Source organism: Heterodontus francisci, chromosome 41, assembly GCF_036365525.1.
Source record: "Heterodontus francisci isolate sHetFra1 chromosome 41, sHetFra1.hap1, whole genome shotgun sequence".
Lineage (NCBI taxonomy): Eukaryota > Metazoa > Chordata > Chondrichthyes > Heterodontiformes > Heterodontidae > Heterodontus > Heterodontus francisci.
In genome coordinates, this window is record NC_090411.1 from 20,757,675 (window position 1) to 20,785,575 (window position 27,901).

The window sequence follows — 27,901 nt, forward strand, 5'->3', positions numbered from 1 at the left end:
GAATTTGCAGAGCTATGGGGATAGGACGCGAGAGTGGGACTAACTGAGTTGTTCTTGCACAGACATGATGGGCTGAATGGCCTCCTTCTGTGCTGTAACCCTTTTATGATTATACAGGGCTTCGGCAATGATAAATCATTCAGAATCATAGAATGATACAGCATAGAAAGAGGCCATTCAGCCCATACTGCCTGTACCAGCTCTTTGGAAGAGCTTCTCTTTCCTCACAGCCCTGCAATTTTTTCCCCTTCAAACATTTATCCAATTCCCTTTTGAAATGTAATATTGAATCAGCTTCCAACTTCCAGGCATCCAAGGTACCACCCACTGTAACTCAAGAGTTCTAGAAATCAGAAAGGCCTAGGGTTTTTCGCTGGTCATAGAATTTGCGAGTTAGTTGCTAAAATTGGTCTCGGTGCCTCTGGGCCACGGAGGTACACAGAACAGCCAGACTCAAGCTCTTGATCTTTATTCAGTGGTGTGTGTGTGTGTGATATATATATGCACGCGGCTACAATGCCCTTCATAGGTGAACAGTGTGCCAACAGTCATCATTTCTGTCCACGCAGAAGAGATACCAGAGGTTCTGCCGACTCCAATGAAACCATCTCAGTAAAATTGAGTGAATACACTGGACTTTCAATAAGTGAGCAATTTGAAGGCGGAAACAGTGTCACTGACCTGAAGGGGTGGTCTGCACTTTCTGATCGTCCAGCTCCTCCTCTTGTGGGACCAACGCCACGAATCGGGGTGGGGTGTTCCTCCGGGGAGTGTACCGGCAAACAGCGTACACTTTCTTCTCCAGGCACTTGGTAAGCAGAGCACTGAATAAAGTGGTGCTCCCTGTCGGGAATGTGAGCACAAACACAGCTCAGAACAACAAACAGCTTCAAGCCTGGCACCAGGGGTGGCCAAAGGCAACCTACTGTTGAGGAGGTTGAGCAGAGGGACAGGCCTCTGTGAACTGCTTAGTGAATGGTGAAGATAAAGTGAACTGCGATTATTACTTCATATCTAACCAGGACAACAGGGCCCAGCACATATTGGGCTGGATTTTGTGTAGGAGGCGGTGCACCTAGCACTGGGTTGAAAAGGCAGGGGGAGCCCCGCCTCTGCATTTTCTTAGCTCCCCCCCCGGAGCAACTGCTTTCAATTAAAATCTTTTTCAATTAAAGATTCATGAGCCTTCAAAGTTGTTCCTGGTGGGGGTCCTCTGTGGGCCACAAATTGCCCATGGAGGAGGGACCGTCCTCCCCCAAGCCAGCAGGGAGGGTGCCTCATGTTGCAAGGCACCCTCCCCACATGACGGAGGTCCCGCCCACCGCTGGTAAGATCCCAGCAACCGCAGGACCAGGCCCTTAATTGGCCATTAATAGGCCACTTAAGGGCTTCAACTGGCCTCTGGGCAGGAAGGCCATTGTCACCCTATCCCACCCACCCCTGGGAAGATTTCTTGGCAACGGGCCCTCCGCCTCGCTGCCTATCATGAGACTCCATGACCCCCCCCCCGCCCCCGCCTCAGGGGGACCCATAAAATCCCAGCCACTGTCTTTATTCAAAGTGTGAGAAACCTTTGGGATTTTCTACCAGCCCGAGCAATTGAACACATAACCATATACTGCAATGGGAAGCAGTGGACCAGAAGGAACAGCTGCAAAGAGCTCAACACCATCTTCTCAACTTTTAAGTCATCATAATTCTCAAGTCGTATCAAACAACCAGTGACACAGCTCCTTGTGGTAGGGGTATTTTATACAGTGACCCAACTGCACTAGTTCTCTAGTGTGGCTGCATATATACATAATGCCATCAACTCCCCAGGCTAGGCTTCTTTCACACATGCTGAAACATCAGTTGCTAAGAAAATAGTATTTTTAACTCTACATGCTGCCATCATTTTCCTGTGTGTATTTGTAATTTGAATAAAATCAACTAATGGAGGATAAACAGAATGAAATTTTGCCCACCACTCTGTAAACCACACTGGGTAGTGCATAACCTATTAGGCCAATGGGGAGCTGTAACTGCGGTTGAGGGTTACCTGTTATGATAGTCTCCTCTGGGTAAATAAACTGCGAGGGCCTGATGTAGTGGTGTTTCTTTAACAGAGACAATGGCTTGAAACCAATGAGGACCAAGCTTGGGTCATCGAACCTCTTCAGTTCCTCTGTTTCTTCTTTCTCCAGAACAATCTGCCTTTGTCCATAAACCTGATAAACAAAAAATCAAGAACAGGCTTTAATCTCCATGAATTTACACTAAACAGCAACAACTTGTCTTTATGTTGCGTCCCAAGGCGCTTCACAGGAATGTTATCAAAGAAAATCTGCCACGTAAGGATATTAAGGCAGGCGAACAAAAACTTGGTCAAAGAGGTAGGTTTTAAAGAGCGTCTTAAAAGGAGAGAGAACCGGAGAGGTTTAGGGAGGAATTCCAGAGCTTGGGGCTTAGGCAGCTGAAGGCACGGGTGCCAATGATGAAGCGTTGAAAAGCAGGGATAGGCAAGAGGCCAGAATTGGAGCAGCACAGAAATCTCGAAGCATTGTAGTGCTGGAGGAGGTTATGGCGTTAGGGCGAGGCGACACCATGGAGAATTTTGAAAACAAGCACGAGAGGAGAAAATTGAGCGAAGAATAAAAATGATATCGTGTAATCTTCAATTTAATCTCTCCTGCCTTCTGCCCGATCACAGAGCTTTCCTTTCGTTCTTTCCTCCCCCTGTACTTGTATGGGCCAGTTCCAAACAAAAGACCACCGATCAGAAATTTATTTATTTATTTTCATTTAGCGATACAACACTGAAACAGGCCCTTCGGCCCACCGAGTCTGTGCCGACCAACAACCACCCATTTCTACTAATCCTACATTAATCCCATATTCCCTACTACATCCCCACCACCTACCTATACGAGGGGCAATTTACAACAGCCAATTTACCTATCAACCTGCAAGTCTTTGGCTGTGGGAGGAAACCAGAGCACCCGGCAGAAACCCACGCGGTCACAGGGAGAACTTGCAAACTCCACACAGTTAGTACCCAGAACTGAACCCGGGTCGCTGGAGCGGTGAGGCTGCGGTGCTAACCACTGCGCCACTGTGCTGCCCCAAATGTTAACTCTGTTTCTCTCTGCACTGTACCCTCAATGGATATGATAGCATAATAGTTATGTTACTGGACTAGTAATCCAAAGGTATGATCTAATGATCTGAAGGCATGAGTTCAAATCTCACCACGGCAGCTAGAGAATTTAAATTCAGTTAATTAAATAAATCCGGAGTTTTAAAAAAAAAACCTAGGATCAGTCATGTGACCATGTAACTATTGGCTGTCGTAAAAACTCACCTGGTTCACGAATGTCCTTTATCGGTCATCCTTACCCGGTCTGACCTACATGTGGCTCCAGACCCACAGGAATGTGGCTGACTCTTAACTGCCCTCTGACTGGCCTAGAAAGTGATTCAGTTACATCAAAAACTGCTACAAAAACCTACAATACAGCACTGTGGGAATACCTTCAATACATTCACCAGACAGATCGCAGCAGCTCATGAAGGTTCTTCTCGAGGGCGATTAGGGATGGGCAATAAATGCGACGCCTGAACCCCATGAATGAATTTTTAAAAAATGTTTCCAGCATTTTCTGTTTATATTTCAGATTTCCAGCATCCACAGTATTTTAATCTTTTGTAAGATGGGAGTTGATGTCTCATTCAGGTAAGGTTCACTATCCATTACCTGGGCCTTTTTGGTGTCGCTGGGCAGGAGCAGGCTGCCCGTCTCCCCGTTAAACCAGCGGGTTTTGGTTTTGACTGGCTCGTTGGTTTCTCGGTATAGGCGAATTGCATTGGGCTTCCTGGCACTCCGGATGAAATTGTAAACTCCGACAGAAAGCTCCACGCCTTCTCCCAGCTTCAGGTTCAACCTGGCCAAAAATAGGACATCAAAAGCAATCAACCCTAGAGCAGAAAAATATTAACCGGGAGGGGAGGGGTGCAGAACAGGACACATCAGACGTAGACACTTGCTGCCTCACTATAAGTGGTTGAAGAAGGTGTCAGTTTAGGGATGAAAGGTTAAACTGAGACCTCGACTACCCGGTCAGTTGGATGTATAAGATCCCATGGCACCACATGAAGAGTAGGGAAGCTCTGTGTCCCCGTCAACATTCGTCCTTTAATTAACCATCAAAAACAGAACCTGTCATTCATTTCACTGTGGGAGCTCATGCTGAAAATAGCTGCCACATTTATCGACATTAACAGCCACTTCCCTCATGATGTTTCTACATAGAATATACAGCACAGAGACAGACCATTCGGCTCAACTGGTCCATGCCAGTGTTGATGCTCCACGAGTCTCCGCCCAGCCCTCTTCGTCTACTTTTATTAGCATACCCCTTTAATTCCTTCTCCATCATATGCTTTTATCTAGCATCGCCTTAAATGCATTTATACAGCTCAACCATTCCCAGTGATAGTAAATTCTACATTCTCACCACTCTTTGGGTAAAGAAATTTCTCCTGAATTCCCAATTTGATTTCTTGATCACTATCTTATATTGACGGCTTCTAATTTTGCACTTCCTGACAAAGTGGCAACATTCTCTCTGTGTCTATTCTATCAAAATCTTCCATAATTTTAAAAGACCTCCATAATGTTACAACAAGAGAAGAGAGACCAAGCATGGTCATCCTTTCCGAGACATGAGGAGGATTTTGGTAAAAGAAGCCTTTCTATTCCACTTTAATGGGACCAATGCTCTGAAGCGGTGATGATCCTGCTTCCTAATAGCTACCAGGAATTGGCGCTGAATCTCAGCTTGAGTGACTCTGTACCGTTGAGCAGACTGTGAACAGGAGTCTGGAAGTAAGTCTTCTAAGCTCCGCTGGGAATGGGAAATGTGTCACAAGTGACTGTATTAGAAACTCCATGGTCCTCGAGGACCCAGGAGACACTGTGCTATTCTTGTGATTGCTGACCTGGTGAGACTCCTTTTCTTGTAATCCTTGGCCCAGACTTTCCGAAGCAGATCATCCAATTTGGCTGATGCCTCGCCGTACACGACCGTATCTTCATCCTCTGATACGCTGACAATATCACGGTAGAAGAGAGACATATCAAACCCACCAGGCTTCTTCAGATGCATTAGGTCAAGGATGATACCTGCACACAGACAAGGACACAGGCAAAGAAACTTCACTCACAACAGGGCAGCAAACACAGAGCCATTAATATTATTCCTCAATAGATAACATCTTTTAATAAAAAAATATTGACAACTTTCTCTCCATCTCTTCTCAGATCCTTCAAGATGGAGCTGGACCCAGTTCGTGACTGGGGCAGAGATGGGGTTAGAAGGTAAGGGCCTTGATCAATGTGGTCTCCTGGACTGGTTTCGATTGCCTGAGGGAGCTGGCATTGGCTCTGAATTTTTTCAGTTTATTTGCCTCTCACAAGAGATTACATGACTGTGTCGGTGGGTGGGGGTTGAGGGGTGGGGAAGAGAAGAGCAAGTGGTTAATTGTGATACTCCTGCCATCTAGACGTGGAGCAGGTTTCACAGACCAGCTGCTCTTTTACTTCCCCTCAGTTTCGTATGCTGGTAGGTCACCAACCCATGCACAGTACGACTACAATGTTTAAGCATCACCCAACGTGAAGCATGATTATCAGTCTAGTCAAATCTCTCCATGGTCTTGGCCCTCCCCTTTTCTGTAACCTCCTCCAGCTCTGCATCCCTCCGAGGTATCTGTGCTTCTCCAATTCTGGCCTCTTGTGCATTGCTGAATTCCTTCGCTCCACTACTGGCAGGCGTGCCCTCAGCTGCCTGGGCCCTAAGTTCCGGAATTCCCACCCTAAACCTCTCTGACTCCTCGCTTTCCTCCCTTAAGGCGCTCCCTAAAACGTACCTCTTTGACCAAGCCTTTGGTCACCTGTCCTAATATCGCCTTATGTGACGCTGCGTCAAATTTTGTTTGATAACAGTCCTGCGAAGGGCCTTGGGATGTTTTGCTACATTAAAGGTGCTATATAAATGCAAGTTTAGATTTCGAGATACAGCACTGAAACAGGCCCTTCGGCCCACCGAGTCTGTGCCGACCATTAACCACCCATTTATACTAATCCTACACTAATCCCATATTCCTATCACATCCTCATCTGTCCCTATATTTCCCTACCACCTACCTGTACTAGTGACAAGTTGTTGCTGTTTATATCATGGCAGAAAAACAGTACTGTACACACACACACATTTCTTTCACCCAGTTACTGACAAATCTACATCAATGCTTTATGATAACAGTTGCCCACCTACTTGTCTCTCGGAGGTCACTGGCCTTTGTTCTGGCCATTCGCGCTTTGGAGCTGTCTCTGGCATGCGGGTTGTCGTTGTTGGTGAACAGCATGATGCGCTTATGGCTCATTTTGAGTCTGACGTCACTGAAGAGATTGGAGCAGACCCAGAGTGCCTCACCCAATGAGCCGTCGGAGCTGTGGCCTACGTTCTCCTTGAAGGACTTGTACCCCTTCTCCCCCTGATACTGGTCCAGTTCCAGCACTCGATTAGCACCTGTGTCCAGAGATGTAGAACTGAAGTTATAAACTGAATCTATTAAACACACTAGTAAATGGCTCGTGGTACTGTTCTCTTTTATAAATGCAATATGATGATAGTTGGGAGAAAGAAACTTGCAAAATCTGCTCCACAGCAGCACCTCCTGGCCAGAGCTTGCTACTACATTGTTACAGGTCATTGCTTACAAAAGGATTTTCATTCTAAATGTTACATTGGCTGTGCCGATATGAAAGGTGGTCATAAAAGCACGATCAAAAATCAAGCTAACACCAAGTTGAACAACAAATGAATTCATACTCATGATTTTTTTTTATAATACATTCAGATATATGAATGTTATTACATTGTATAATTCAATCATTGTTATTCCATGAAACAGATCAATAGCGTTTTCTTGCAAACATTAACTGCACTGATACCCAATAAACTTACAGAATCTCACTGATTCTTTCACTGCAGATGCCATTGTCTATCAATCCCATATGAGAAAATACAAATATGAAGAAAGACTTGATGATGTGTGTCTTTTTTTGTGAAAACAAAGCAGATTATGGGGTGATATGATAGAAGTGTTTAAAATTATGAAAGGCTGGGACAGGGTAAACAGAAGCAGACTATTCCCAGTAGCTAATCGGTCTTGAATGATTCAATGCAAGAGATTTAAAACAGAAGGCAGGAGAAACTTCCTCACACAGTGGGAGTGATTTTCACTGAATATTTTAGACACTAATGAGCCGGCTAAGATAGGGTCTGAAGCTGAAACGTCAGTTTAGCCCGTGTTTCGAGTAAGACACCATCTTGGTAAAGGAATTGAAGTCGGCACTAGGAATAGCCGCCTGGAGGCTTGTTAATTGTAAGTAAAATGCCTGCTTGCACTCATTAAAGAGGCAATGACTTAGATGAGGGGAGCAATGGCATGGTAGCTAAATTTGCAGATGACACAAAGGTAGGTAGGAAAGTATGTTGTGAAGAGGACATTAGGAGGTTACAGACCGATATAGATAGGTTGAGTGAGTGGACAAAAATCTGGCAGATGGAGTAGAATGTGGGAAAATGCAAAGTTGTTCACTTTGGCAGGAAGAATAAAAAAGCAAAGTATTACTTAAACGGAGAACAAGTGCAGAATTCCGAGGTGCAGAAGGATCTAGGTATTCTAGTGCAGGAGTCACAAAAGTATGCAGGTACAGCAGGTAATAAAGAAGGCTAATGGAATCCTATCCATTATTATGAGAGGAATTGAAAATAAAAGGATGCTATGCTTCAGTTATACAGGATATTGGTGAGACCACATCTCGAATACTGTGTGCAGTTTTGGTCGCCTTATTTAAGGAAGGATTGAAATGCGTTGGAGGTGATTCAGAGGAGGTTTACTAGATTGATACCTGGAATGAGCGTTTTGTCTTATGAGGAAAGGTTGGAGAGACTGGGCTTGTTTTCAGTGGAGTTTAGAAGAGTGAGGGGAGACTTGTTTGAAGTATATAAGATCCTGAACGGTCTTGACAAGGTGGAGGTGGAAAGGATGTTTCCTCTTGTGGGGAATCCAGAACTAGGGGCACTGTTTTAAAATTAGGGGGTCACCCTTTTAGGACAGAGATGAAGAGAAATTTTTTCTCTCAGAGGATTGTGCGACTTTGGAACTCTCTGCCTCAGAAGGTGGTGGAGGCGGGGTCATTGAATATTTTTAAGGCGGAGGTAGATAGATTCATGTTAGGCAAGGGAATCAAGGGTTATCGGGGGTAGATGGGAATGTGGAGTTCGAACCACATAAAGATCAGCCATGATCTTATCGAATGGTGGAGCAGGCTCGATGTTACTAGGGATCCCCCTTGGTCTGAATGAGGAATGGGAAACAGACATTAGGCCAGGCACAGCAACACCAGCAGGATAGAGGGATAGGAGGGCGAGGTGGCATCCTCCCCTGCTGCAGGTACAGAGCATTTCTCCTGCTCTTGACCTCCTCCACCAGGGCTTCAAGCGCTACATCCAAGAATCTGTGCATCCTCTTCCTCAGTGCCTGAGCCATCCAGGAACACGGTGCCAAGTGCTAGCCGAAGCGCTCCACACCTTCAGTGGAAGTGGCTGTGAGGAGATCACATATATTTCTCCATAGAAATTGGGCGTTATTACAATGCAAAATCTTTAGGTGGCTGTTTAGCACCTCCAGGCAAGCTCAAATTATGGTAATTAGCAATTAGGACCACAATTGTGCGCTAAATCTGGACTTTCAAATTAACTAGTCTTATTAGCACAACACTGATTTAGTGCCTGTAGCCAAAATAAGTCCCAGAGAGTTGCGAGTTTATGAGTTGTGAGTATCTAGATGAATTCATTTCCAAGTTTTATGGTTGAGGCAGAAACTACATCAACATTCAAGCTTGGGCTGGATAGAGGGATGACTGAAATGGGATTGAAGAGGTACAGAATCTTACAACACAGAAGGAGGCCATTCAGCCCATTATGCCTGTGCCTGCTCTTCAAAAGAGCTATTCAATGAGAAGAGCATGGGTAAGTTTGAACAGTGCAAAAGAAAGCAACAATTGCATTTATATAGCGCCTTTCACGATCTCAGATGTCCTGAAGTGCTTTACAGCCAATGAAGTACTTCTGAAATGTCTCCCCGGTGTTCTGGCCAGTATTTATTCCTCAAATGACACCAGTAAAACAGATTACCTGGTCATATCACATCAATGTTTACTGTTGCGTTTCCTACATTACAATTTGCACACAGAACGGTCCCAAGTATGTGTGTTGGAGGGAGATGTTCCACTCCAGGTTTAAACAGACGTGCACTGGATATTGTACATAAACTTGCCTGGTGTGTCCAAGTCATGGAGGACGTAAACATGCTTGAAGTCTACAGAGTTCTTGTGCTTTTGCGTCCCGAAGAACACAACAGCCAGAAGATCACGGTCACTGCTGATGATCTTACTAGTGTAAACCTTGTGAACACACTGCGAGCAAAGAGAGTCAAATCAGTCAGCAGAAAAACTGGTCACGGCACTACCAGCCAACCAAACCACTCCACCCTTAGCAGACTGAAAGATCCTCTGTATATTCAGTCTGAAGCAGATCACTCCCAATGTCCGTAGGATCTCTCAGGCCAAACTGTGCAATACTGGATCGTAGCACAAAATTCTCACATAATTTTGGACACACTGTTTGAATTTTTGGAGGAGAGGAAAACATAGGAATGGGAGTATTTGGATTAGAGATACAGCACTGAAACAGGCCCTTCGGCCCACCGAGTCTGTGCCGACCATCAACCACCCATTTATACTAATCCTACACTAATCCCATATTCCTACCAAACATCCCCACCTGTCCCTATATTTCCCTACCACCTACCTATACTAGTGACAATTTATAATGGCCAATTTACCTACCAACCTGCAAGTCTTTTGGCTTGGCCACTCAACCCCTCAAGCTTGTTCCGCCATTCATTTAGGTCATGGCTGACCTGTACTTTAACTCCATTTACCCACGTTGGTTCTGTAACCCTTAATACTCTTACCTAACAAAAATCGATCAATCTCAGTTTTGAAATGTTCAATTAACCCCCAACCTTTTTTTTTTGGGGGGGGGGGGGGGGGGTGGTGGGCAGACAGTTCCAGATTTCCACCATCCTTTGTGTGAAGAAGTACTTCCTGACATCACCCCCGAATGGCCTGGCTCTAATTTTAAGGTTATGACCCCTTGTTCTGGACTCCACCACCACCACCCCCCCACCCCACCGGAGTGAAATAATACATCCTAACACTATTGTGTAGTACATTAGCAGCTCTCCCAAGCCATTGCTCATGCTAAGTCAGAGGACATGCTGTTTCGTAAGGGCAGGAACACTGTATTGTGTAACACAGAGATTACTCTGCTGCTAAGTTGAGCCTTCTCAAGACCATGAGTCCTACTTGCTGTCAACTAGTCCTCTGGTCAACTAGAGGGTCTGGATCCATGGAAAACCCCTCGAACTGTATCGGGAAACTTTTCGTTTGCTGTAAAATGTATATGGCATGAGAAATGAAATGGAAGGGTTGTGAGGCAACTCACTCCTGCATTGAAGGAAACTGACCTCCTTTGCACTGTTTGTAATTTTTGACTTGGTGCTGTTCAGAACTGTTTTGTCATGTATTTTTTTTAAATTTATTTACAGATTTTTATGAATAAAGTATATTTTGGAAAAAAAAGACAAGAGGGTGACTAATCATCTCTTGAGATTAGCAGCTGGTTTCAAATCCCAGTTCTTTTCCTAGGCCAGCAATGCTTTCTTTCCCTTTATTTTAAGGTTTTTTGCCTCTAATCATGTGTGACTGATGTGAGCTGAGCACGTCTCTACATATCCATCTAATTATCTATCCATAATAAATTCTTACAGCTGCGCGCACTTCCTATTGAAAAAACCCTACTTTGTGCTAACATTTTTTTGTCACACTTTGTCCATCACAAATCCCATTTGTGATGGAAACAGTCTTATGTAAACGTGTCACACTGTAATTACATCCTCCCATCAATGGTGGCACTGTACTGCTTTAGTTTTGCAACTCCCAGTTTCACAGCCTGTACTGCAGAGAAACCCTTAGTTTTTCAACCAATTCTACTTCTCTGTTTCCCAAATTGCCATCAGCTTTTCTATTTAAGTATAAATATTTTCAGATGACAGTATTACACATAAACATGCAGTAAACGAATGACTTTGAAATGGAGACTGATTATTTGTTTATTTTATTTATATCTTATTAAAAAGATCTTACTTCTGTGCACTCTGGTCCAATTATCCACTCAATCTCTAGTCCCAGTTCACATGGTCTTGACTCCCTATGCACAATGCCATAGGAGATTGCTGAGTTAAAAAGACTTACCTCTGTACAAACTTTCTGTCTAACCAACTTGATTTTGTTTTGTCTTGTTTTATGGCCTCGTTTCTCCCATTACAAATTACTGCATCTAATATCTAATGGATTTTACTTCTATAAATTCATCATGTGTAATCTGGTTATAGGGTTCTTAGAAATTGCTCAAAATACTTTCAGAAAATATTTTTCTTTGCCATTTTTTTTCGGCAGTAACTGAAATTTTCGATGTCCAAAATAAGGGTTGAAAGATAATTAAAAATTCCGGAAAATTACACCTTTCACGATAACATGATTAAACTCATCTGCTGAATTGTCTTTTGTGCCTTTTATTCTTTTCACTTCTTTAAAGTTTTTACTTCAAGACCTCAACTGCCCCCAAAAGCCTGAGCTCAGATTGGTATTTTTGGTCAGAAGCTGTGACCCTGTGACATAAAAAGTAAAATACTGCAGATGCTGGACACAGATTGAAAGTTTTGGGCAGAAGATGCAGGGGGAATATGAGGAAGCAGTGGGTGGCAAAGACCCGGAACTCGCTGCCCACATGGGTGGTGGAAGCGAAGATGATCAATGACTTCAAGAGGAAGTTGGATGGCCACCTGAGAGAAATAGACTTGCAGGGCTACGGGGAATCGAGTTAGGGAGTGGGACTGACTGCACAGCTCCGTGGAGAGCCAGCATGGGTTCGAAGGCCCAAATGGCCTCTTTCTGTGCTGGAAATCTGAAATAAAAACAGAAAATGCTGGAATCAAGCAGCAGCTCAGGCTGCATCTGTGCCGAGAGGAAAGTGGGGTGCCTGATGAAAGATCATCAGCCAGAAACATTAAATCTACTGCCCTGTCTTTAGATGCTGCCTGACTTTCTGAGCATTTCCAGCACCTTTTGTTTTTATTTCTGTGACTCCGTGAGCTTCACATGGATAATGCCTGAAGGTCTAAGTGCAGTGTACCTATTTTCCCGGGATGTATCAGTACAGCTGAATAAGTTATATTGATTAAATAGTTTTCTTTAGATTCTAAGCACTTTCTTCATGGTAGATTTTTTTCACAGAGTTTTGAAAAACAACGGGACAAATTTCAAAAGCTTTTTTGAAGTAAGACATATATTAAATGCTTTTAAAGGAGGGACAGTGTGTCTCAGAAAGAGACAATAAGTGAGAGTGTTCTGATTAAATACCGTGAGTGAATCCTAAGCCTATAGCGGTGCACCAGATTTATTGAATTTAATTTCATATCCTTACCATACCTCTGAGACACTGCTCCCGACCACTACACTACCCAGAGCTATAAAGTGATTATTTACACAGTCACTGGTCTCCTCTTACCTGAATAGTCATGTCAAATGCTGAAATGTCGTCACCGCTCATTTCAAACATGGCTTCCGAGGCATCAATGAGGAAGATTAAGCTGTCCCTTCCTGCGTATTTATAATCCACTGAAACAAAAATCAACACATCTCAATCTTAGGTAACGGAACAGAAATCTCACCCACGGCAACCTCACTCGGAGAGGTCACGGAAAGGCTGGTGTGGGGGAATGGAGGTATCACACCGGACATGCTCTTCTGAGTTGTGGCTAAGACACATGGGAGGAATATTTCCAATGTGCCATCTGTCGTAAATGTGTGTATAAAATTAGAGTTAAGAAAGAAAGACCTGTGTCTTTCACAACCTCAGGATGCCCCACTGTGCTTTACAGCCAATGAAGTATTTTAAAATGTCATCACTGTTGTAATGTAGGCTATGCAGCAGCCAATTTGTGCACAGCAAGCTCCCACAAACAATCATGAAATAAGGACCAGATAATCTGTTTTTGTGATGTTGGTTGAGGGATAAATATTGGCCAGGACACTGGGAATAACTCCCCTGCTCTTCTTCAATGCCAATGGAAGCTTTTGCATCCACCTGAGAGGGCAGTCAGGGCCTAGGTTTAACATTTGATCTGAAAGACAGCACCTCTGAGAGTGCAGCACTCCCTCGGTACTGGAACGCAGCATCAGCCTGGATTAGGTGCTTAAGTCCTGGAGTGGGACTTGATCCTACAACCTTGTGGCTCAAAGACAAGAGTGCTACCCACTCAGCCACAGCTGACACAGAAAGGGAAATCCTTCCCCACTGCTGTTAAGAGTGGGAAAGCTTTCCTCTACATTTAATCATGTTATAACTCACATGGGGGTGCTCAATACACACCCTGAAGGGTAGAATCAAGAGTTCTTGCCTGCACTGGGTCAGATACCTGACCTGAGTGAGGATACAAAAAAAAAAAATCTACCCTTTAAATTTAAGGGGTGAATACTTCAGATTCGATCGCTGTTTTTAAGACTATTGTAAAAAAAATTTTTTTTTTACCTGAACAGTCTCAAATCTATAGGATGCTTGAAGCACAAGCTGGGTGAGGTGGGGTCCTGCTCGAATTCAGTGGATCAGTCAGGCTCTAGTCTTTGTATCTAACCAGGGCATACCCCAGGACTGATATACTGACACCCCATAAATACCAGAGTCTATTCCTCTGAACTCCAAGCTACTTCATTTCATAATCATTTCATAATCACCTGTTTATTTTCAATTGGTCAAATTTTCAAAAAGGTCGAGCGCCGTTTTATTAGAATTGCTTAATCTGCCCCACTGGATGACTGGAGTTTCTTTCAAACATAAAACTACTTTGCATTCACTCCTGTCTCTATGAGTCAGAAGGCTGAGGATTCAAGCCACAATCCAGAAATCTATTTCAGTGCAGCACTGAGGGAGTGCTACACTGTTGGAGATGCTGTCTTTCAGAAGAGGTGGGAGTGGGTAAGAAGGAAGAAAGAAAAATACAGGTCAACATATTTTCTTCAGACAGAACCCAGGCTCTCAAGAGGGAAGGTCCTAAAAGGGACAATACATAAAGGACGCACACTACCCAAGAGGAAATCTCTAGGAGAACATGAAGCTGCTTAATGTCAGCAACACAGATTAAGTCCCCAACCCAGAATGGCAGATCTATTATCTGTAGGGAGAGATGGTAGGTACAATAAAACCATTGCAACTAATCTGTGCTGCCATACTTTGAGCTATATAACACTCGGGTGAAACAGTGGTGGGCACTAGTCTGTCACTCATGGTGGCAGGAATTTCAGGCCATGATTAAGATTTTCAAAAATTGTAGAGCGCACTGTACAAAAAGGCTTACTTTCCCTGTACAGAGGTTGGGGCAATTTTATTTACACGGAAGATTTAAGAGCACAGTGTGAATACAGTGACACGGCCAGTTTGCCATACCTTCATTCTCCTCCGCCTCTTCCTGATCCTCCTCATCTTCATTCCGAAAGTGTAAATGCCAATCTGACATACCTGCTGCGGAGGAAGTGCGAGCTGCCCTGTCAGGTAGAAATATCATACATTAGCTGGAGGAGACATTCCTGGGTCATGGGATTAGCATAGTGATGAGACAGACAAGGAGCAAGTGGCAGATTGAACCCCAACACAGTAATTGAGACACCCTGGATTTTTAACTGATTTTTAAAAAACGTACCCCTTATTTGTTTCACTTCTTCATGGCCTCACAGCTCCCTCTCCCATAACAAGAACATAAGAAGCAGGATTAGGGCATGTGATTCTTCAAGCCTGCTCCGCCATTCAACAAGATCATGGCTGATCTTCTACCTCAACTCCACCTTCCTACACTATCTCCATATCCTTTAATTCCCTTAGTGCCCAAAAATCCTATCGACCCCTGCCTTGAATACACTCAACGACTGAGCATACACAGCGCTCTGGGGTGGAGACTTCCAAATGGAGATGGACTGCTCCCACACCACATCCAGTGCTGGCCCCATTGTGAGTGATAAGCTCTTGTCAGGCAAGGGTATTAATGGAGAGAAGACACAGATCAGTCATGAGCTAATTCAATGGTGGGAGTGACGCGAGGGGCTGAATGGTCTCCTGTTCCAATATGGAAAGTAAGATTATGCAACAGGAACCGTGCACAACACAATTTTTTTTTTTATTGTGTGTCTGGCTTTCAAATATTTGGAATAAGCTGGCAAACTGAGCAGCAGTGTTAAAAATATTAGGAGCTTTCTAATGCAGCTAGCCTAGTTAGCAGGCCGCAGCTGGTGGGATCTCATCAATACGGTCATAAGTCAATCTCAAAAAAGAGAGTCAGGGTGACCACTGACACATGGAACACACGCACCATCATGGTCAACGCCACAGCCAACAGAGTTGAAAGAACTGCTCTTGTCGGTAAAGAGTTCACTCAGTACAACGTACAGATCGCCGCCCTCAGTGAGACCCGTCTACCCGAGAAGGGTCATCTCAAGGAAATTGGCGCACGTCTTTTAGAGTGGCCGTGGAAGAGAACGCGCGAGGCTGCTGCTATGAACCATCTCGTCAGCAAGTTGACTTGCCTTCCCAAGGGTGTTAATGATAGCCTGATGGTACATAAACTCCCTCTGCACGGCAACAGGCAAGCAACTCCGGTCAGTGTGTATGCCACTACCATGACCAACCCTGATGAAATCAAGAATAAATTTTCCGATTGCTTGCTGCTGTGCTAAAGTCAGACAAGTTAATCATTTTTTTTTGGCGACTTCAACACAAGAGTAGGCGCAGATCACTAGGCGTGGGAAGGGAGTCATTGGAAAAAAAAAACGAGGTTGGCAGTTGTAACAGCAACGGTCTCCTCTTGCTAAAGAGGTGTTCTGAGCATGAGCTGTCACTCACTGACAGTTTTCCACCTCCCTAACCGCAACAGGACACCTTGGATTCATCCCAGTTCCATGCATTGGCATCGAATCAACTATTTCATCACCAAGCAGAAGGATAAGCAGGATGCGCGTGTAACAAAAGCCATGAGCGGCACTGACTGCTGGACTGACCGTCTCAAAGCTAATCAAGATTCAACCCCCTAGATGCCCCCAGGGCATGAAGGCCCAGATGCGCCTCAATGTCTCAAGACTCAAACAGGTCGTCAAGAAGGAACCTCTCTAAGAGAAACTCAAGAGTTGCCTGTGAACAGCGAAAATGGACACTGACTGCATCGAGGATGACTGGGCAACCTTCAGGGCTCAGGTGAACGCCACTGCTCTCGAGGTCCTTGGCTCTACTTCCCGTGAGCATAAAGATCGGTTCGACGAAAACAATGAGGTGATCCAGAACTGGAAGAGAAACATCGCCTCTGTAGGGCTTTCCTCAACGACAAGTCATCACTATCCAATCATGATGCTATCCAATCAGGACTGTCCAATCCAAGCTCAGAGAATGCGAGACACTTGGCTGAATTAGAAAGCAGACAAACTCCAGTCATATTTCAACAATAAAGACTGGAAGAGATTCTACGAACTGTCTACGGGCCCCAGTCAACTGGCTCAACACCAATCCTCATTGCCAACGAGTCAACACTGCTCACAGAAAAAGCCCAAATTATAGGAAGATGGGCCGAGCACTTTAACCACATCCTCAATCAGCCTCCATCCATCAATGAAGAAGCAAACAACAGGCTGCCACAGGTTGCCATCAACTATTCTCCTGATTACCCTCCCACGCTGTCACAAATGACAAATGCTATGAAACTCCTCTCTAGTGGCAAAGCTCCAGGAGCTGATGCTATCCAGCTCAGGTCTACAAGGCTGGGAGGGGGGGGATGCGGGGGGGGTCAATGCCTGTTCAAAAAGCTCACTGAATTCCTTGAGTCTATGTGGGAGGAAGAATTCAAAGATGCCTCCATTGCCCACCTGTACAAGCAGAAAGGAACTCACCAATCCTGCAACAATCACAGAGGAATCTGCCTCAATCGTTGAGCATATTCAAAATAGAAATCGATAGATTTCTGAATACTAACGACATCAAGGGATATGGTGATAATGGGGAAAAATGGCGTAGAGGTAGTTGATCAGCCATGATCTGTTTGAATGGTGGAGCAGGCTCGACGGGCCGAATGGCCTACTCCTATGCTCTCCATTGCCGGCAAAATCATCGCCAGAATCCTTCTACACCGCATAGTGCAACATCTCAACCAGGATCTGTTGCCAGAGAGTAGTGCAGTTTCTGAACAGGTTGAGGAACCACTCATCTGGTGTTTGCAGTTAGACAGCTCCAGGAGAAATGCTAAGAACAGAAAATGGACGTCCACACCACGTTTGTTGACCTGGCCTAGGCCTTCGACGCAATCAGTTGTGAGGGCCTTTGGAAAATACCGGAGAAATTCAGCTGCCCTGAGAAATTCTTCACAATGGCTTGAGAGTTCCAGGACGGCAAGTTCACACTTGTCCTGGATGATGGAGAGTCTTCTGACCCATTCTCAGTCACTAATGGAATTAAGCAGGGTTGCGTGCTAGCACCACCCCTCTTCCGCATGTCTTTTTCCACCATGCTCTCCGATGCTTTCCAAGATGGTGATCCTGGCATCGAAATCAGATTTCGCATGGATGGGAAGGTGCTCAATCTGAGACGACTCTGGGCAAAATCCAAGATCTCCAAGGACATACTTCGCAATTTCCTACTTGCCGATGACTGTGCACTAGTTGCCAGTTCCAAGCTGGACATGCAACGTTCTCCAATGCATGTGACAACTTCGGTCTTACGATTAGCACAAAGAAAAATGAAGTAAGGTACCAGCCTGCTCCAGGAAAGCCCTATCTTGAGTCCAAGGCTTCAGTCCATGACCAGAACCTGTCAGCAATGGATAAGTTCACCTATCTGGCAGCACGCTCTCTCTCGAGCTGCCTTCAGAAGCTTCTGAAGATTAGATGGCAGGTCAAAATACCAGACACTGAGGTGCTCACCTGAGCTGGCATGCCAAGCATACACACCATATTGAGACAGTCACAACTGAGTTGGGCTGATCATATAGTCAGAATGCCTGACACTTACTTACCAAATCTTCTATGGAGAGCTTGAGGCTGCAGTGCACTCTTATGGCACTCAAAGGAAGCGTTACACAGACACTCTGAAGACTTGACTTAGGAGTTTTGTCATTCACCCTGCATCCTGGGAGAAGCTCGCCCAGGGTCGCTGCACCTGGCGCAACCAAATAAAAAAAGGGTGCCGCCTCCTTTGAAAGCAAGCACATAACAGAGGCAGACAGAAAACGCAAGGAGCGGAAATCCCGAGCCAGCAGCTCGTCCAAAACTCAATCATCTGTGGTATCCTGCCCTATTTGCAGCAGATCAGCCTTAGCAATCACCTACTTACCCACTGGAACCCTACCAAACACCCGAGATAATGGACATGGTCATCTTCACCTCGAAGAACCAACTGACAGCAGATACTAAAATGTGTGACCCTGGAAGGTGCTCTCACTTTAAGTATCCTTATTGTGAATGACTCACGAGTTTGATTGACAGTCAAGCAGGAACCACCAACCAATCAGAAATGCAATAGCGGACAGAAAAAGAGCCTATCAGCAGCAAGAAAGGCGTGCCTGAGCGCCAGTGATTGACACGAGTAATAACCAATCAGAAACGAGGAACGGACACATTTGACCAATCAAAGCATGATGTGCCCGGCTCAATTGTCAGCTCACAAATAAAGAGATAGTCTTTGTTTCGCATGAGAGATTGCCACCGTAAACCATGTAACTATTCCCGGCAAGAAGGAAAAGTAATAAAATCTCGCCTCACACAAACTGATTCCGAGTGTGGAGAGGGAACGACGACAGCAGCCAAGTGCCCGCGTCTGCACACACTTCCGGTCTCGGGGTGAGTGCAGAAGTCTCGCGAGAGTTGAGGCTGCGCAGGCGCACTGGCTGTCTGTGGTGGTGAAGTTGGCAACGTTGATACATGGTTTGTTTGTACTGCACACACATCTCTCACTCATTATCTCTACCACTAGTTTCTGTGGGTAGCACTCTTGTCTCTAAACTACAAGCTTGTGGGTTAAAGTCCCATTCCACAAAATCCAGGCTGACACTCCAGTGCAGTACTGAGGGGATGCTGCACTGTTAGAGGTGCCGTCTTTTGGATGAAACTTTGGATTAAACGGAGGCCCCATGTGCCCTCTCGGGTGGGCATAACAGATCCCAGTGCACTATTTCGAACAAGAGGAGGGGTCCTGACCAATATTTACCCTCCATCCTCATCACAAAAACATATTATTTGACCATTATCACACTGCGGTTTGTGGGATCTTGCTGTGCGCAAATTGGCTGATGTCTTTCCTGCATTATAACAACGACTACACATCAAAAAAGTGCTTCATTGGCTGTGAAAGTACTTTGGGACGTCCTGTGGCCATGGAAGGTGCTATATAAATGCAATTCTTGCTTTTCTTCCCACTGTGCTCCATTCCCCTTCATTCCTTTCCCTCTCAAGTATACACCCAGCCTCTTTATTGGATTTCCACTAACTGCTTCAACAACTGTGTGGCAGCAAGTTCCACATTCCTCCTAAATTCCTTATTTGATCTGTTAGTGGCTATCTTATATTTACGCTCCCAGGTTCTCCACTAGTTTCTCCACATCCACCTTGTCGAACACCTTCATCATTTTAAAGACCTCTGGGCTGGTCTTTTCCAGAGGAAAGATTCATAGCTTGCTAAATCTTTTCTGATATTTGTATCCTCTCTGTTCCACGAACATCCTTGAAAATCTTTTCTGCAATTTCTCCACTCCTTTTTATAAGATGGAGGCAGGAATAGCACACGGTACTTCCAAGTGTGGTCTAACCACAGTTCCATAGAAGTTTAACATTGCCTCTTAAGGTGGCAGTCTTGGCTCAGTATCACTCTCATCTCTGGGACAGAAGATTGTGGGTTTAAGTCCTACTTCAGGTTAAGTGCATAATTCAGACTGGCATTCCCAGTGCAGTACTGAGGGACTGCTGCACTGCTGGAGGTGCCGTCTTTTTGGGACAAGGTGTTAAACTGAGCCCCTGTTTGTCCTCTCAGGGAGATGTAAAAGATCCCATAGCACTATTTCAAAGAAGAGCTGGAGAGTTCTCTGCGGTGGATGATATTTATCCCTCAACCAACATCTAAATGGATGATCTGTCTATTTCCACTATTTGGAGTCCAAATCATTTATGGAAATGAGGGACAAGAGTGGTCTTCCCAGCTCAGACCCCTTCAGAACACCATTTCCAACTCTCTGCCGGGTCAAGAAAATTCCCTTAATTCCTCCCCTTTTTTTCCTGTCCTGTAGCCATCTTTCAATCCTTTCTGATACTGACCCCTGACTCCTCAGTTCATGACCTTTGTTATGAATCTCTTATCTGGCACCTTATCTGAAAGTCCACGTATCCTGCATCCACATTGCCTACTTGTACCCAAGTTATTCCTTCAAATAATTCAACAAGGTTGGTTAAACACGACCTTCCTTTTAGAAATTCACGCTGACCGTTTTACATTATATTCTCCCTCTCTCTTGATGTTTTTTTTTTAGATTAGAGATACAGCACTGAAACAGGCCCTTCGGCCCACCGAGTCTGTGCCGAACATCAACCACCCATTTATACTAATCCTGCACTAATCCCATATTCCTACCAAACATCCCCACCTGTCCCTATATTTCCCTACCACCGACCTATACTAGTGACAATTTATAATGGCCAATTTACCTATCAACCTGCAAGTCTTTTGGCTTGTGGGAGGAAACCGGAGCACCCGGAGAAAACCCACGCAGACACAGGGAGAACTTGCAAACTCCACACAGGCAGTACCCGGAATCGAACCTGGGTCCCTGGAGCTGTGAGGCTGAGGTGCTAACCACTGCGCCGCCCTCATTTTGTTATCTAATCTTTAAGCAAATATTCTTAAACCATTCCTGCACTGATGTTAAGCTAACTGGTCTACAGTTCCCTGGATTAGCTCTATCTCCCTTCTTGAAGAGAGGATTTACATTCGCTGTTGGTCATTCCTCTGGCACTACTTTTTTGATTGAATTTTGATAGATGGATACTAGTTTGTTTTAAAATCAAACTTCAGGAAAAGGGAAGTCAAGGCTCAAAGATTTCCCTGATATTTAAACACATTTTTTTCTTGAGTGTCATTGGTGCGGACCTTAATCATTAGGAATCAAACATTTTTTTCTCCTTTCATGTAAGCTGTTATTAGTCCACATTCATCACGTAAGGCCAGCCTTAAGTCACTCTGCATTTGTTTTTCGAGAACTGGATTGAAATGACATTAATTCATAAGAAACAGGAGCACGAATAGATCATTCGGCCCTTTGAGCCTGCTCCACCATTCAATATGATCATGGCTGATCTTAGACTTCAACCTCACTTTCCTGCGCGTTCCCCATATCCCTTGATTTCCTGAGAGACCAAAAATCTATCGATCTCAGCCTTAAATATATTCAATGTTGGAGTATTCACAGCCCTCGGCGGTACACAATTCCAAAGATTCACAATCCTTTGAATGAAGAAATTTCTGTTCATCTCAGTCGTAAATGAGTGACCCCTAATTCTGAGGCTGTTCCTGCCCTGTTCTCGATTCACAGCAAGGGGGTCCCTGGGGTGTCAGTGTGTACAGGGGGTCCCTGGGAATGTGACAGTGTTTACAGGGGGTAACTGGGAATGTGTCAATGCTTACAGGGGTCCCCAGGTGTATGTCAGTATTTACAGGCGGTCCCTGAGAGTGTGTTAGCATTTACAGGGGGTCCCCGTGTGTCAGTATTTACAGGGGGACTCAGGGAGAGTGTCAGAATTTACAGGGGGACTCAGGGAGAGTGTCAGTATTTACAGGGGGACTCAGGGAGTGTGTCAGAATTTACAGGGGGACTCAGGGAGAGTGTCAGTATTTACAGGGGGACTCAGGGAGTGTGTCAGAATTTACAGGGGGACTCAGGGAGAGTGTCAGTATTTACAGGGGGACTCAGGGAGAGTGTCAGTATTTACAGGGGGACTCAGGGAGAGTGTCAGTATTTACAGGGGACTCAGGGAGAGTGTCAGTATTTACAGGGGGACTCAGGGAGAGTGTCAGAATTTACAGGGGTCCTCAGGGAGAGTGTCAGAATTTACAGGGGGACTCAGGGAGAGTGTCAGTATTTACAGGGGGACTCAGGGAGAGTGTCAGAATTTACAGGGGGACTCAGGGAGAGTATCAGTATTTACAGGGGGATTCAGGGAGAGTGTCAGAATTTACAGGGGTCCCCGGGAGAGTGTCAGTATTTACAGGGGTCCTCAGGGGGAGTGTCAGTATTTACAGGGGGACTCAGGGAGAGTGTCAGTATTTACAGGGGGATTCAGGGAGAGTGTCAGAATTTACAGGGGTCCCCGGGAGAGTGTCAGTATTTACAGGGGTCCTCAGGGGGAGTGTCAGTATTTACAGGGGTCCTCAGGGAGAGTGTCAGTATTTACAGGGGTCCCCGGGAGAGCGTCAGTATTTACAGGGGGTCCTCAGGGAGAGTGTCAGTATTTACAGGGGTCCCTGGGAGAGCGTCAGTATTTACAGGGGGTCCTCATGGAGAGTGTCAGTATTTACAGGGGGACTCAGGGAATGTGTCAGAATTTACAGGGGTCTCCGGGAGAGTGTCAGTATTTACAGGGGTACTCAGGGAGAGTGTCAGTATTTACAGGGGTCCTCAGGAAGAGTGTCAGTATTTACAGGGGGTCCTCATGGAGAGTGTCAGTATTTACAGGGGGACTCAGGGAGAGTGTCAGTATTTACAGGGGTCCCCGGGAGAGTGTCAGTATTTACAGGGGACCTCAGGGAGTGTGTCAGTATTTACAGGGGTCCCCGGGAGAGTGTCAGTAGTTACAGGGGGTCCTCAGGGAGTGTGTCAGTATTTACAGGGGTCCCCGGGAGAGTGTCAGTATTTACAGGGGGACTCAGGGAGAGTGTCAGTATTTACAGGGGTCCCCGGGAGAGTGTCAGTATTTACAGGGGTCCCCGGGAGAGTGTCAGTATTTACAGGGGTCCTCAGGGAGAGTGTCAGTATTTACAGGGGTCCCTGGGAGAGTGTCAGTATTTACAGGGGTACTCAGGGAATGTGTCAGAATTTACAGGGGTCTCCGGGAGAGTGTCAGTATTTACAGGGGTACTCAGGGAGAGTGTCAGTATTTACAGGGGTCCTCATGGAGAGTGTCAGTATTTACAGAGGGACTCAGGGAATGTGTCAGAATTTACAGGGGTCTCCGGGAGAGTGTCAGTATTTACAGGGGTACTCAGGGAGAGTGTCAGTATTTACAGGGGTCCCCGGGAGAGTGTCAGTATTTACAGGGGACCTCAGAGAGTGTGTCAGTATTTACAGGGGTCCCCGGGAGAGTGTCAGTATTTACAGGGGGTCCTCAGGGAGTGTGTCAGTACTTACAGGGGTCCCCGGGAGAGTGTCAGTATTTACAGGGGGACTCAGGGAGAGTGTCAGTATTTACAGGGGTCCCCGGGAGAGTGTCAGTATTTACAGGGGTCCCCGGGAGAGTGTCAGTATTTACAGGGGTCCTCAGGGAGAGTGTCAGTATTTACAGGGGTCCCCGGGAGAGTGTCAGTATTTAGAGGGGGACTCAGGGAGAGTGTCAGTATTTAGAGGGGTCCCCAGGAGAGTGTCAGTATTTACAGGGGGACTCAGGGAGAGTGTCAGTATTTACAGGGGTCCTCAGGGAGAGTGTCAGTATTTACAGGGGTCCTCAGGGAGAGTGTCAGTATTTACAGGGGGACTCAGGGAGAGTGTCAGTATTTACAGGGGGACTCAGGGAGAGTGTCAGTATTTACAGGGGTCCCCGGGAGAGTGTCAGTATTTACAGGGGGACTCCGGGAGAGTGTCAGTATTTACAGGGGTCCCCGGGAGAGTGTCAGTATTTACAGGGGGTCCTCAGGGAGAGTGTCAGTATTTACTGGGGTCCTCAGGGAGAGCGTCAGTATTTACAGGGGTCCTCAGGGAGTGTGTCAGTATTTACAGGGGTCCCCGGGAGAGTCAGTATTTACAGGGGTCCTCAGGGAGAGTGTCAGTATTTACAGGGGTCCTCAGGGAGAGTGTCAGTTTTTACAGGGGGGACTCAGGGAATGTGTCAGAATTTACAGGGGTCTCCGGGAGAGTGTCAGTATTTACAGGGGTACTCAGGGAGAGTGTCAGTATTTACAGGGGTCCTCATGGAGAGTGTCAGTATTTACAGGGGGACTCAGGGAATGTGTCAGAATTTACAGGGGTCTCCGGGAGAGTGTCAGTATTTACAGGGGTACTCAGGGAGAGTGTCAGTATTTACAGGGGTCCCCGGGAGAGTGTCAGTATTTACAGGGGACCTCAGAGAGTGTGTCAGTATTTACAGGGGTCCCCGGGAGAGTGTCAGTATTTACAGGGGGTCCTCAGGGAGTGTGTCAGTACTTACAGGGGTCCCCGGGAGAGTGTCAGTATTTACAGGGGGACTCAGGGAGAGTGTCAGTATTTACAGGGGTCCCCGGGAGAGTGTCAGTATTTACAGGGGTCCCCGGGAGAGTGTCAGTATTTACAGGGGTCCTCAGGGAGAGTGTCAGTATTTACAGGGGTCCCCGGGAGAGTGTCAGTATTTAGAGGGGGACTCAGGGAGAGTGTCAGTATTTAGAGGGGTCCCCAGGAGAGTGTCAGTATTTACAGGGGGACTCAGGGAGAGTGTCAGTATTTACAGGGGTCCTCAGGGAGAGTGTCAGTATTTACAGGGGTCCTCAGGGAGAGTGTCAGTATTTACAGGGGGACTCAGGGAGAGTGTCAGTATTTACAGGGGGACTCAGGGAGAGTGTCAGTATTTACAGGGGTCCCCGGGAGAGTGTCAGTATTTACAGGGGGACTCCGGGAGAGTGTCAGTATTTACAGGGGTCCCCGGGAGAGTGTCAGTATTTACAGGGGGTCCTCAGGGAGAGTGTCAGTATTTACTGGGGTCCTCAGGGAGAGCGTCAGTATTTACAGGGGTCCTCAGGGAGTGTGTCAGTATTTACAGGGGTCCCCGGGAGAGTCAGTATTTACAGGGGTCCTCAGGGAGAGTGTCAGTATTTACATGGGTCCTCAGGGAGAGTGTCAGTATTTACAGGGGTCCCCGGGAGAGTGTCAGTATTTACAGGGGGACTCAGGGAGAGTGTCAGTATTTAGAGGGGGACTCAGGGAGAGTGTCAGTATTTACAGGGGGACTCAGGGAGAGTGTCAGTATTTACAGGGGACTCAGGGAGAGTGTCAGTATTTACAGGGGGTCCCCGTGTGTCAGTATTTACAGGGGGACTCAGGGAGAGTGTCAGTATTTACAGGGGTCCCCGGGAGAGTGTCAGTATTTACAGGGGACTCAGGGAGAGTGTCAGTATTTACAGGGGTCCTCAGGGAGAGTGTCAGTATTTACAGGGGGACTCAGGGAGGGTGTCAGTATTTACAGGGGACTCAGGGAGAGTGTCGGTATTTACAGGGGACTCAGGGAGAGTGTCAGTATTTACAGGGGGACTCAGGGAGAGTGTCAGTATTTACAGGGGGACTCAGGGAGAGTGTCAGTATTTACAGGGGACTCAGGGAGATTGTCAGTATTTACAGGGGGACTCAGAGAGAGTTTCTGTATTTACAGGGGTCCCCGGGAGATTGTCAGTATTTACAGGGGGACTCAGAGAGAGTTTCAGTATTTACAGGGGGACTCAGGGAGAGTGTCAGTATTTACAGGGGGACTCAGGGAGAGTGTCAGTATTTACAGGGGACTCAGGGAGATTGTCAGTATTTACAGGGGGACTCAGAGAGAGTTTCTGTATTTACAGGGGTCCCCGGGAGATTGTCAGTATTTACAGGGGGACTCAGAGAGAGTTTCTGTATTTACAGGGGGACTCTGGGAGAGTGTCAGTATTTACAGGGGTACTCAGGGAGAGTGTCAGTATTTACAGGGGGACTCAGGGAGAGTGTCAGTATTTACAGGGGACTCAGGGAGAGTGTCAGTATTTACAGGGGTACTCAGGGAGAGTGTCAGTATTTAGAGGGGGACTCAGGGAGAGTGTCAGTATTTACAGGGGGACTCAGAGAGAGTTTCAGTATTTACAGGGGTCCCCGGGAGATTGTCAGTATTTACAGGGGGACTCAGGGAGAGTGTCAGTATTTACAGGGGACTCAGGGAGAGTGTCAGTATTTACAGGGGGACTCAGGGAGAGTGTCAGTATTTACAGGGGACTCAGGGAGAGTGTCAGTATTTACAGGGGGACTCTGGGAGAGTGTCAGTATTTACAGGGGGACTCTGGGAGAGTGTCAGTATTTACAGGGGGTCCCCATGTGTCAATGTTTACAGGGGTCCCAGGAAGTGCGTCAGTAATTACTGGGGCTCCCTGGGTGTGTATCTATATTTACAGGGAGTACCCTGGACTGTGTCAGTATTTAATGGGGTCCCTTGGAGTGTGTCTGTATTTACAGGGGTTCCTGGGACTGTGTCAGTGTTTGCAGGGGGTGCTCAGGGAGTGTGAAGTACAATAAATAGACAGAGAGAAACTTTCTTCAGTGTTTTCTAAAAGCAGGGAGTGATGCGCTGGCCTAACATTGGCTCCATGGTAGTACTCAGCGGTAGTACTCCTGCCTCTCAGTCAGTAAGATTGTGGTCTTAAGCTTCACTGTTGGACTGAAGCATAAAATCCATGCTGACATTTCAATGGGAGAAACGCATTTTTTGGATGAGATGTTCGGCCAAAGTCTTTTTTGTCCTGCTGTAAAATAAATCGTCGTTTGGCAGTACAGAACTTGAGTTTTGCTGAAAATAGAGACCTGTTGTCGAAGCTTTTCGTCTTGCACTCATCAGGACAATCTGCAAGAATAACCAATGTCAGGGAAATCAACAACTTATATTGCATGAGAAGAGAGTGCTGATTGGTTGGCACATGATTGGTAGAGGTGTTGCCATGGAGAATGCACCAGTTTATGGTGACTGACAGTTAACTGCCAAGCTTTGTTTGAAATTTAAACCAGGCAGCTTGACTCTGATTGGTCAAGGCATTGCCCTGAGGAAAACTATCTGTGACATTGAGCAAGAGTGTGGGAGTTCTCCTCCTGTCCTGACCATCACTTATCCCCTGACCAGCGTCATAGAGTGTCTGCTCGTTTATTTCATTGCCGTTTGTGGGAGCTTGCTGTGCTCAAGTTGGCTGCCGTGTTTCCCGACTTCAGAACAGTGACGATGCCTCTAAAGCACTTCACTGGCTGTAAGGCGCTTTGGGACGTCCCATGATCCTGTGAATAAACTGGGTATTATCTCGCTCCAGAGGGAGATCACATGCAATGTTGCAGCCACCTACCAGCAGATGGCAGGACTGTACAAGACTAGTTGGAAGCTGGAACACACTGGAGACACAAAGCAATTGGAATTGGCTACTGACTGAGTAAAAACTGCTGGGGTAAAGTCCTGCAGCAGAACCAAAGAAAGTAAGAGGACCTATTCGATCCGAGCTGTAACATTGATTCGCCTTTCCTCTTTCAACAACTGTCCATTTTCTGCTTTTTCTCTCCCCATCCCCCTTTGACCTTTCATTTGAGAGCATGTTAATCTTATTTATCATAATTAAATGGCAGCTTCAATAGAGTGTGTCTTTTATTCTGAGTAAACACATGGAACATTTCCTGGAATAATTTGCATTGCAATTAAGAA

At 46.0% G+C, this 27,901-nt stretch overlaps 1 protein-coding gene across 3 annotated transcripts in view; it reads right to left on the bottom strand.

The window, feature by feature from the left end:
- The window catches only part of xrcc6 (X-ray repair complementing defective repair in Chinese hamster cells 6), a 29,304-nt gene extending 10,209 nt beyond the window's left edge, over nucleotides 1–19,095 (bottom strand). The window contains exons 1-9 of one of the 3 annotated variants that reach the window (XM_068019464.1): nucleotides 19,025–19,095; nucleotides 14,682–14,774; nucleotides 12,747–12,856; nucleotides 9,391–9,529; nucleotides 6,318–6,572; nucleotides 4,981–5,164; nucleotides 3,737–3,923; nucleotides 2,042–2,210; nucleotides 682–843 (exon numbers count right to left, since the gene is read on the bottom strand). In XM_068019464.1, coding sequence (XP_067875565.1) covers nucleotides 682–843; nucleotides 2,042–2,210; nucleotides 3,737–3,923; nucleotides 4,981–5,164; nucleotides 6,318–6,572; nucleotides 9,391–9,529; nucleotides 12,747–12,856; nucleotides 14,682–14,751 — 1,276 coding nt within the window. In that variant the 5' untranslated portion in view covers nucleotides 14,752–14,774; nucleotides 19,025–19,095. Of the gene's footprint in view, nucleotides 1–681; nucleotides 844–2,041; nucleotides 2,211–3,736; nucleotides 3,924–4,980; nucleotides 5,165–6,317; nucleotides 6,573–9,390; nucleotides 9,530–12,746; nucleotides 12,857–14,681; nucleotides 14,780–19,019 lie in introns of all 3 variants that reach the window. The other 2 variants (XM_068019463.1, XM_068019465.1) reach the window with 2 other exon arrangements.
- Nucleotides 19,096–27,901: the final 8,806 nt, after the last annotated feature.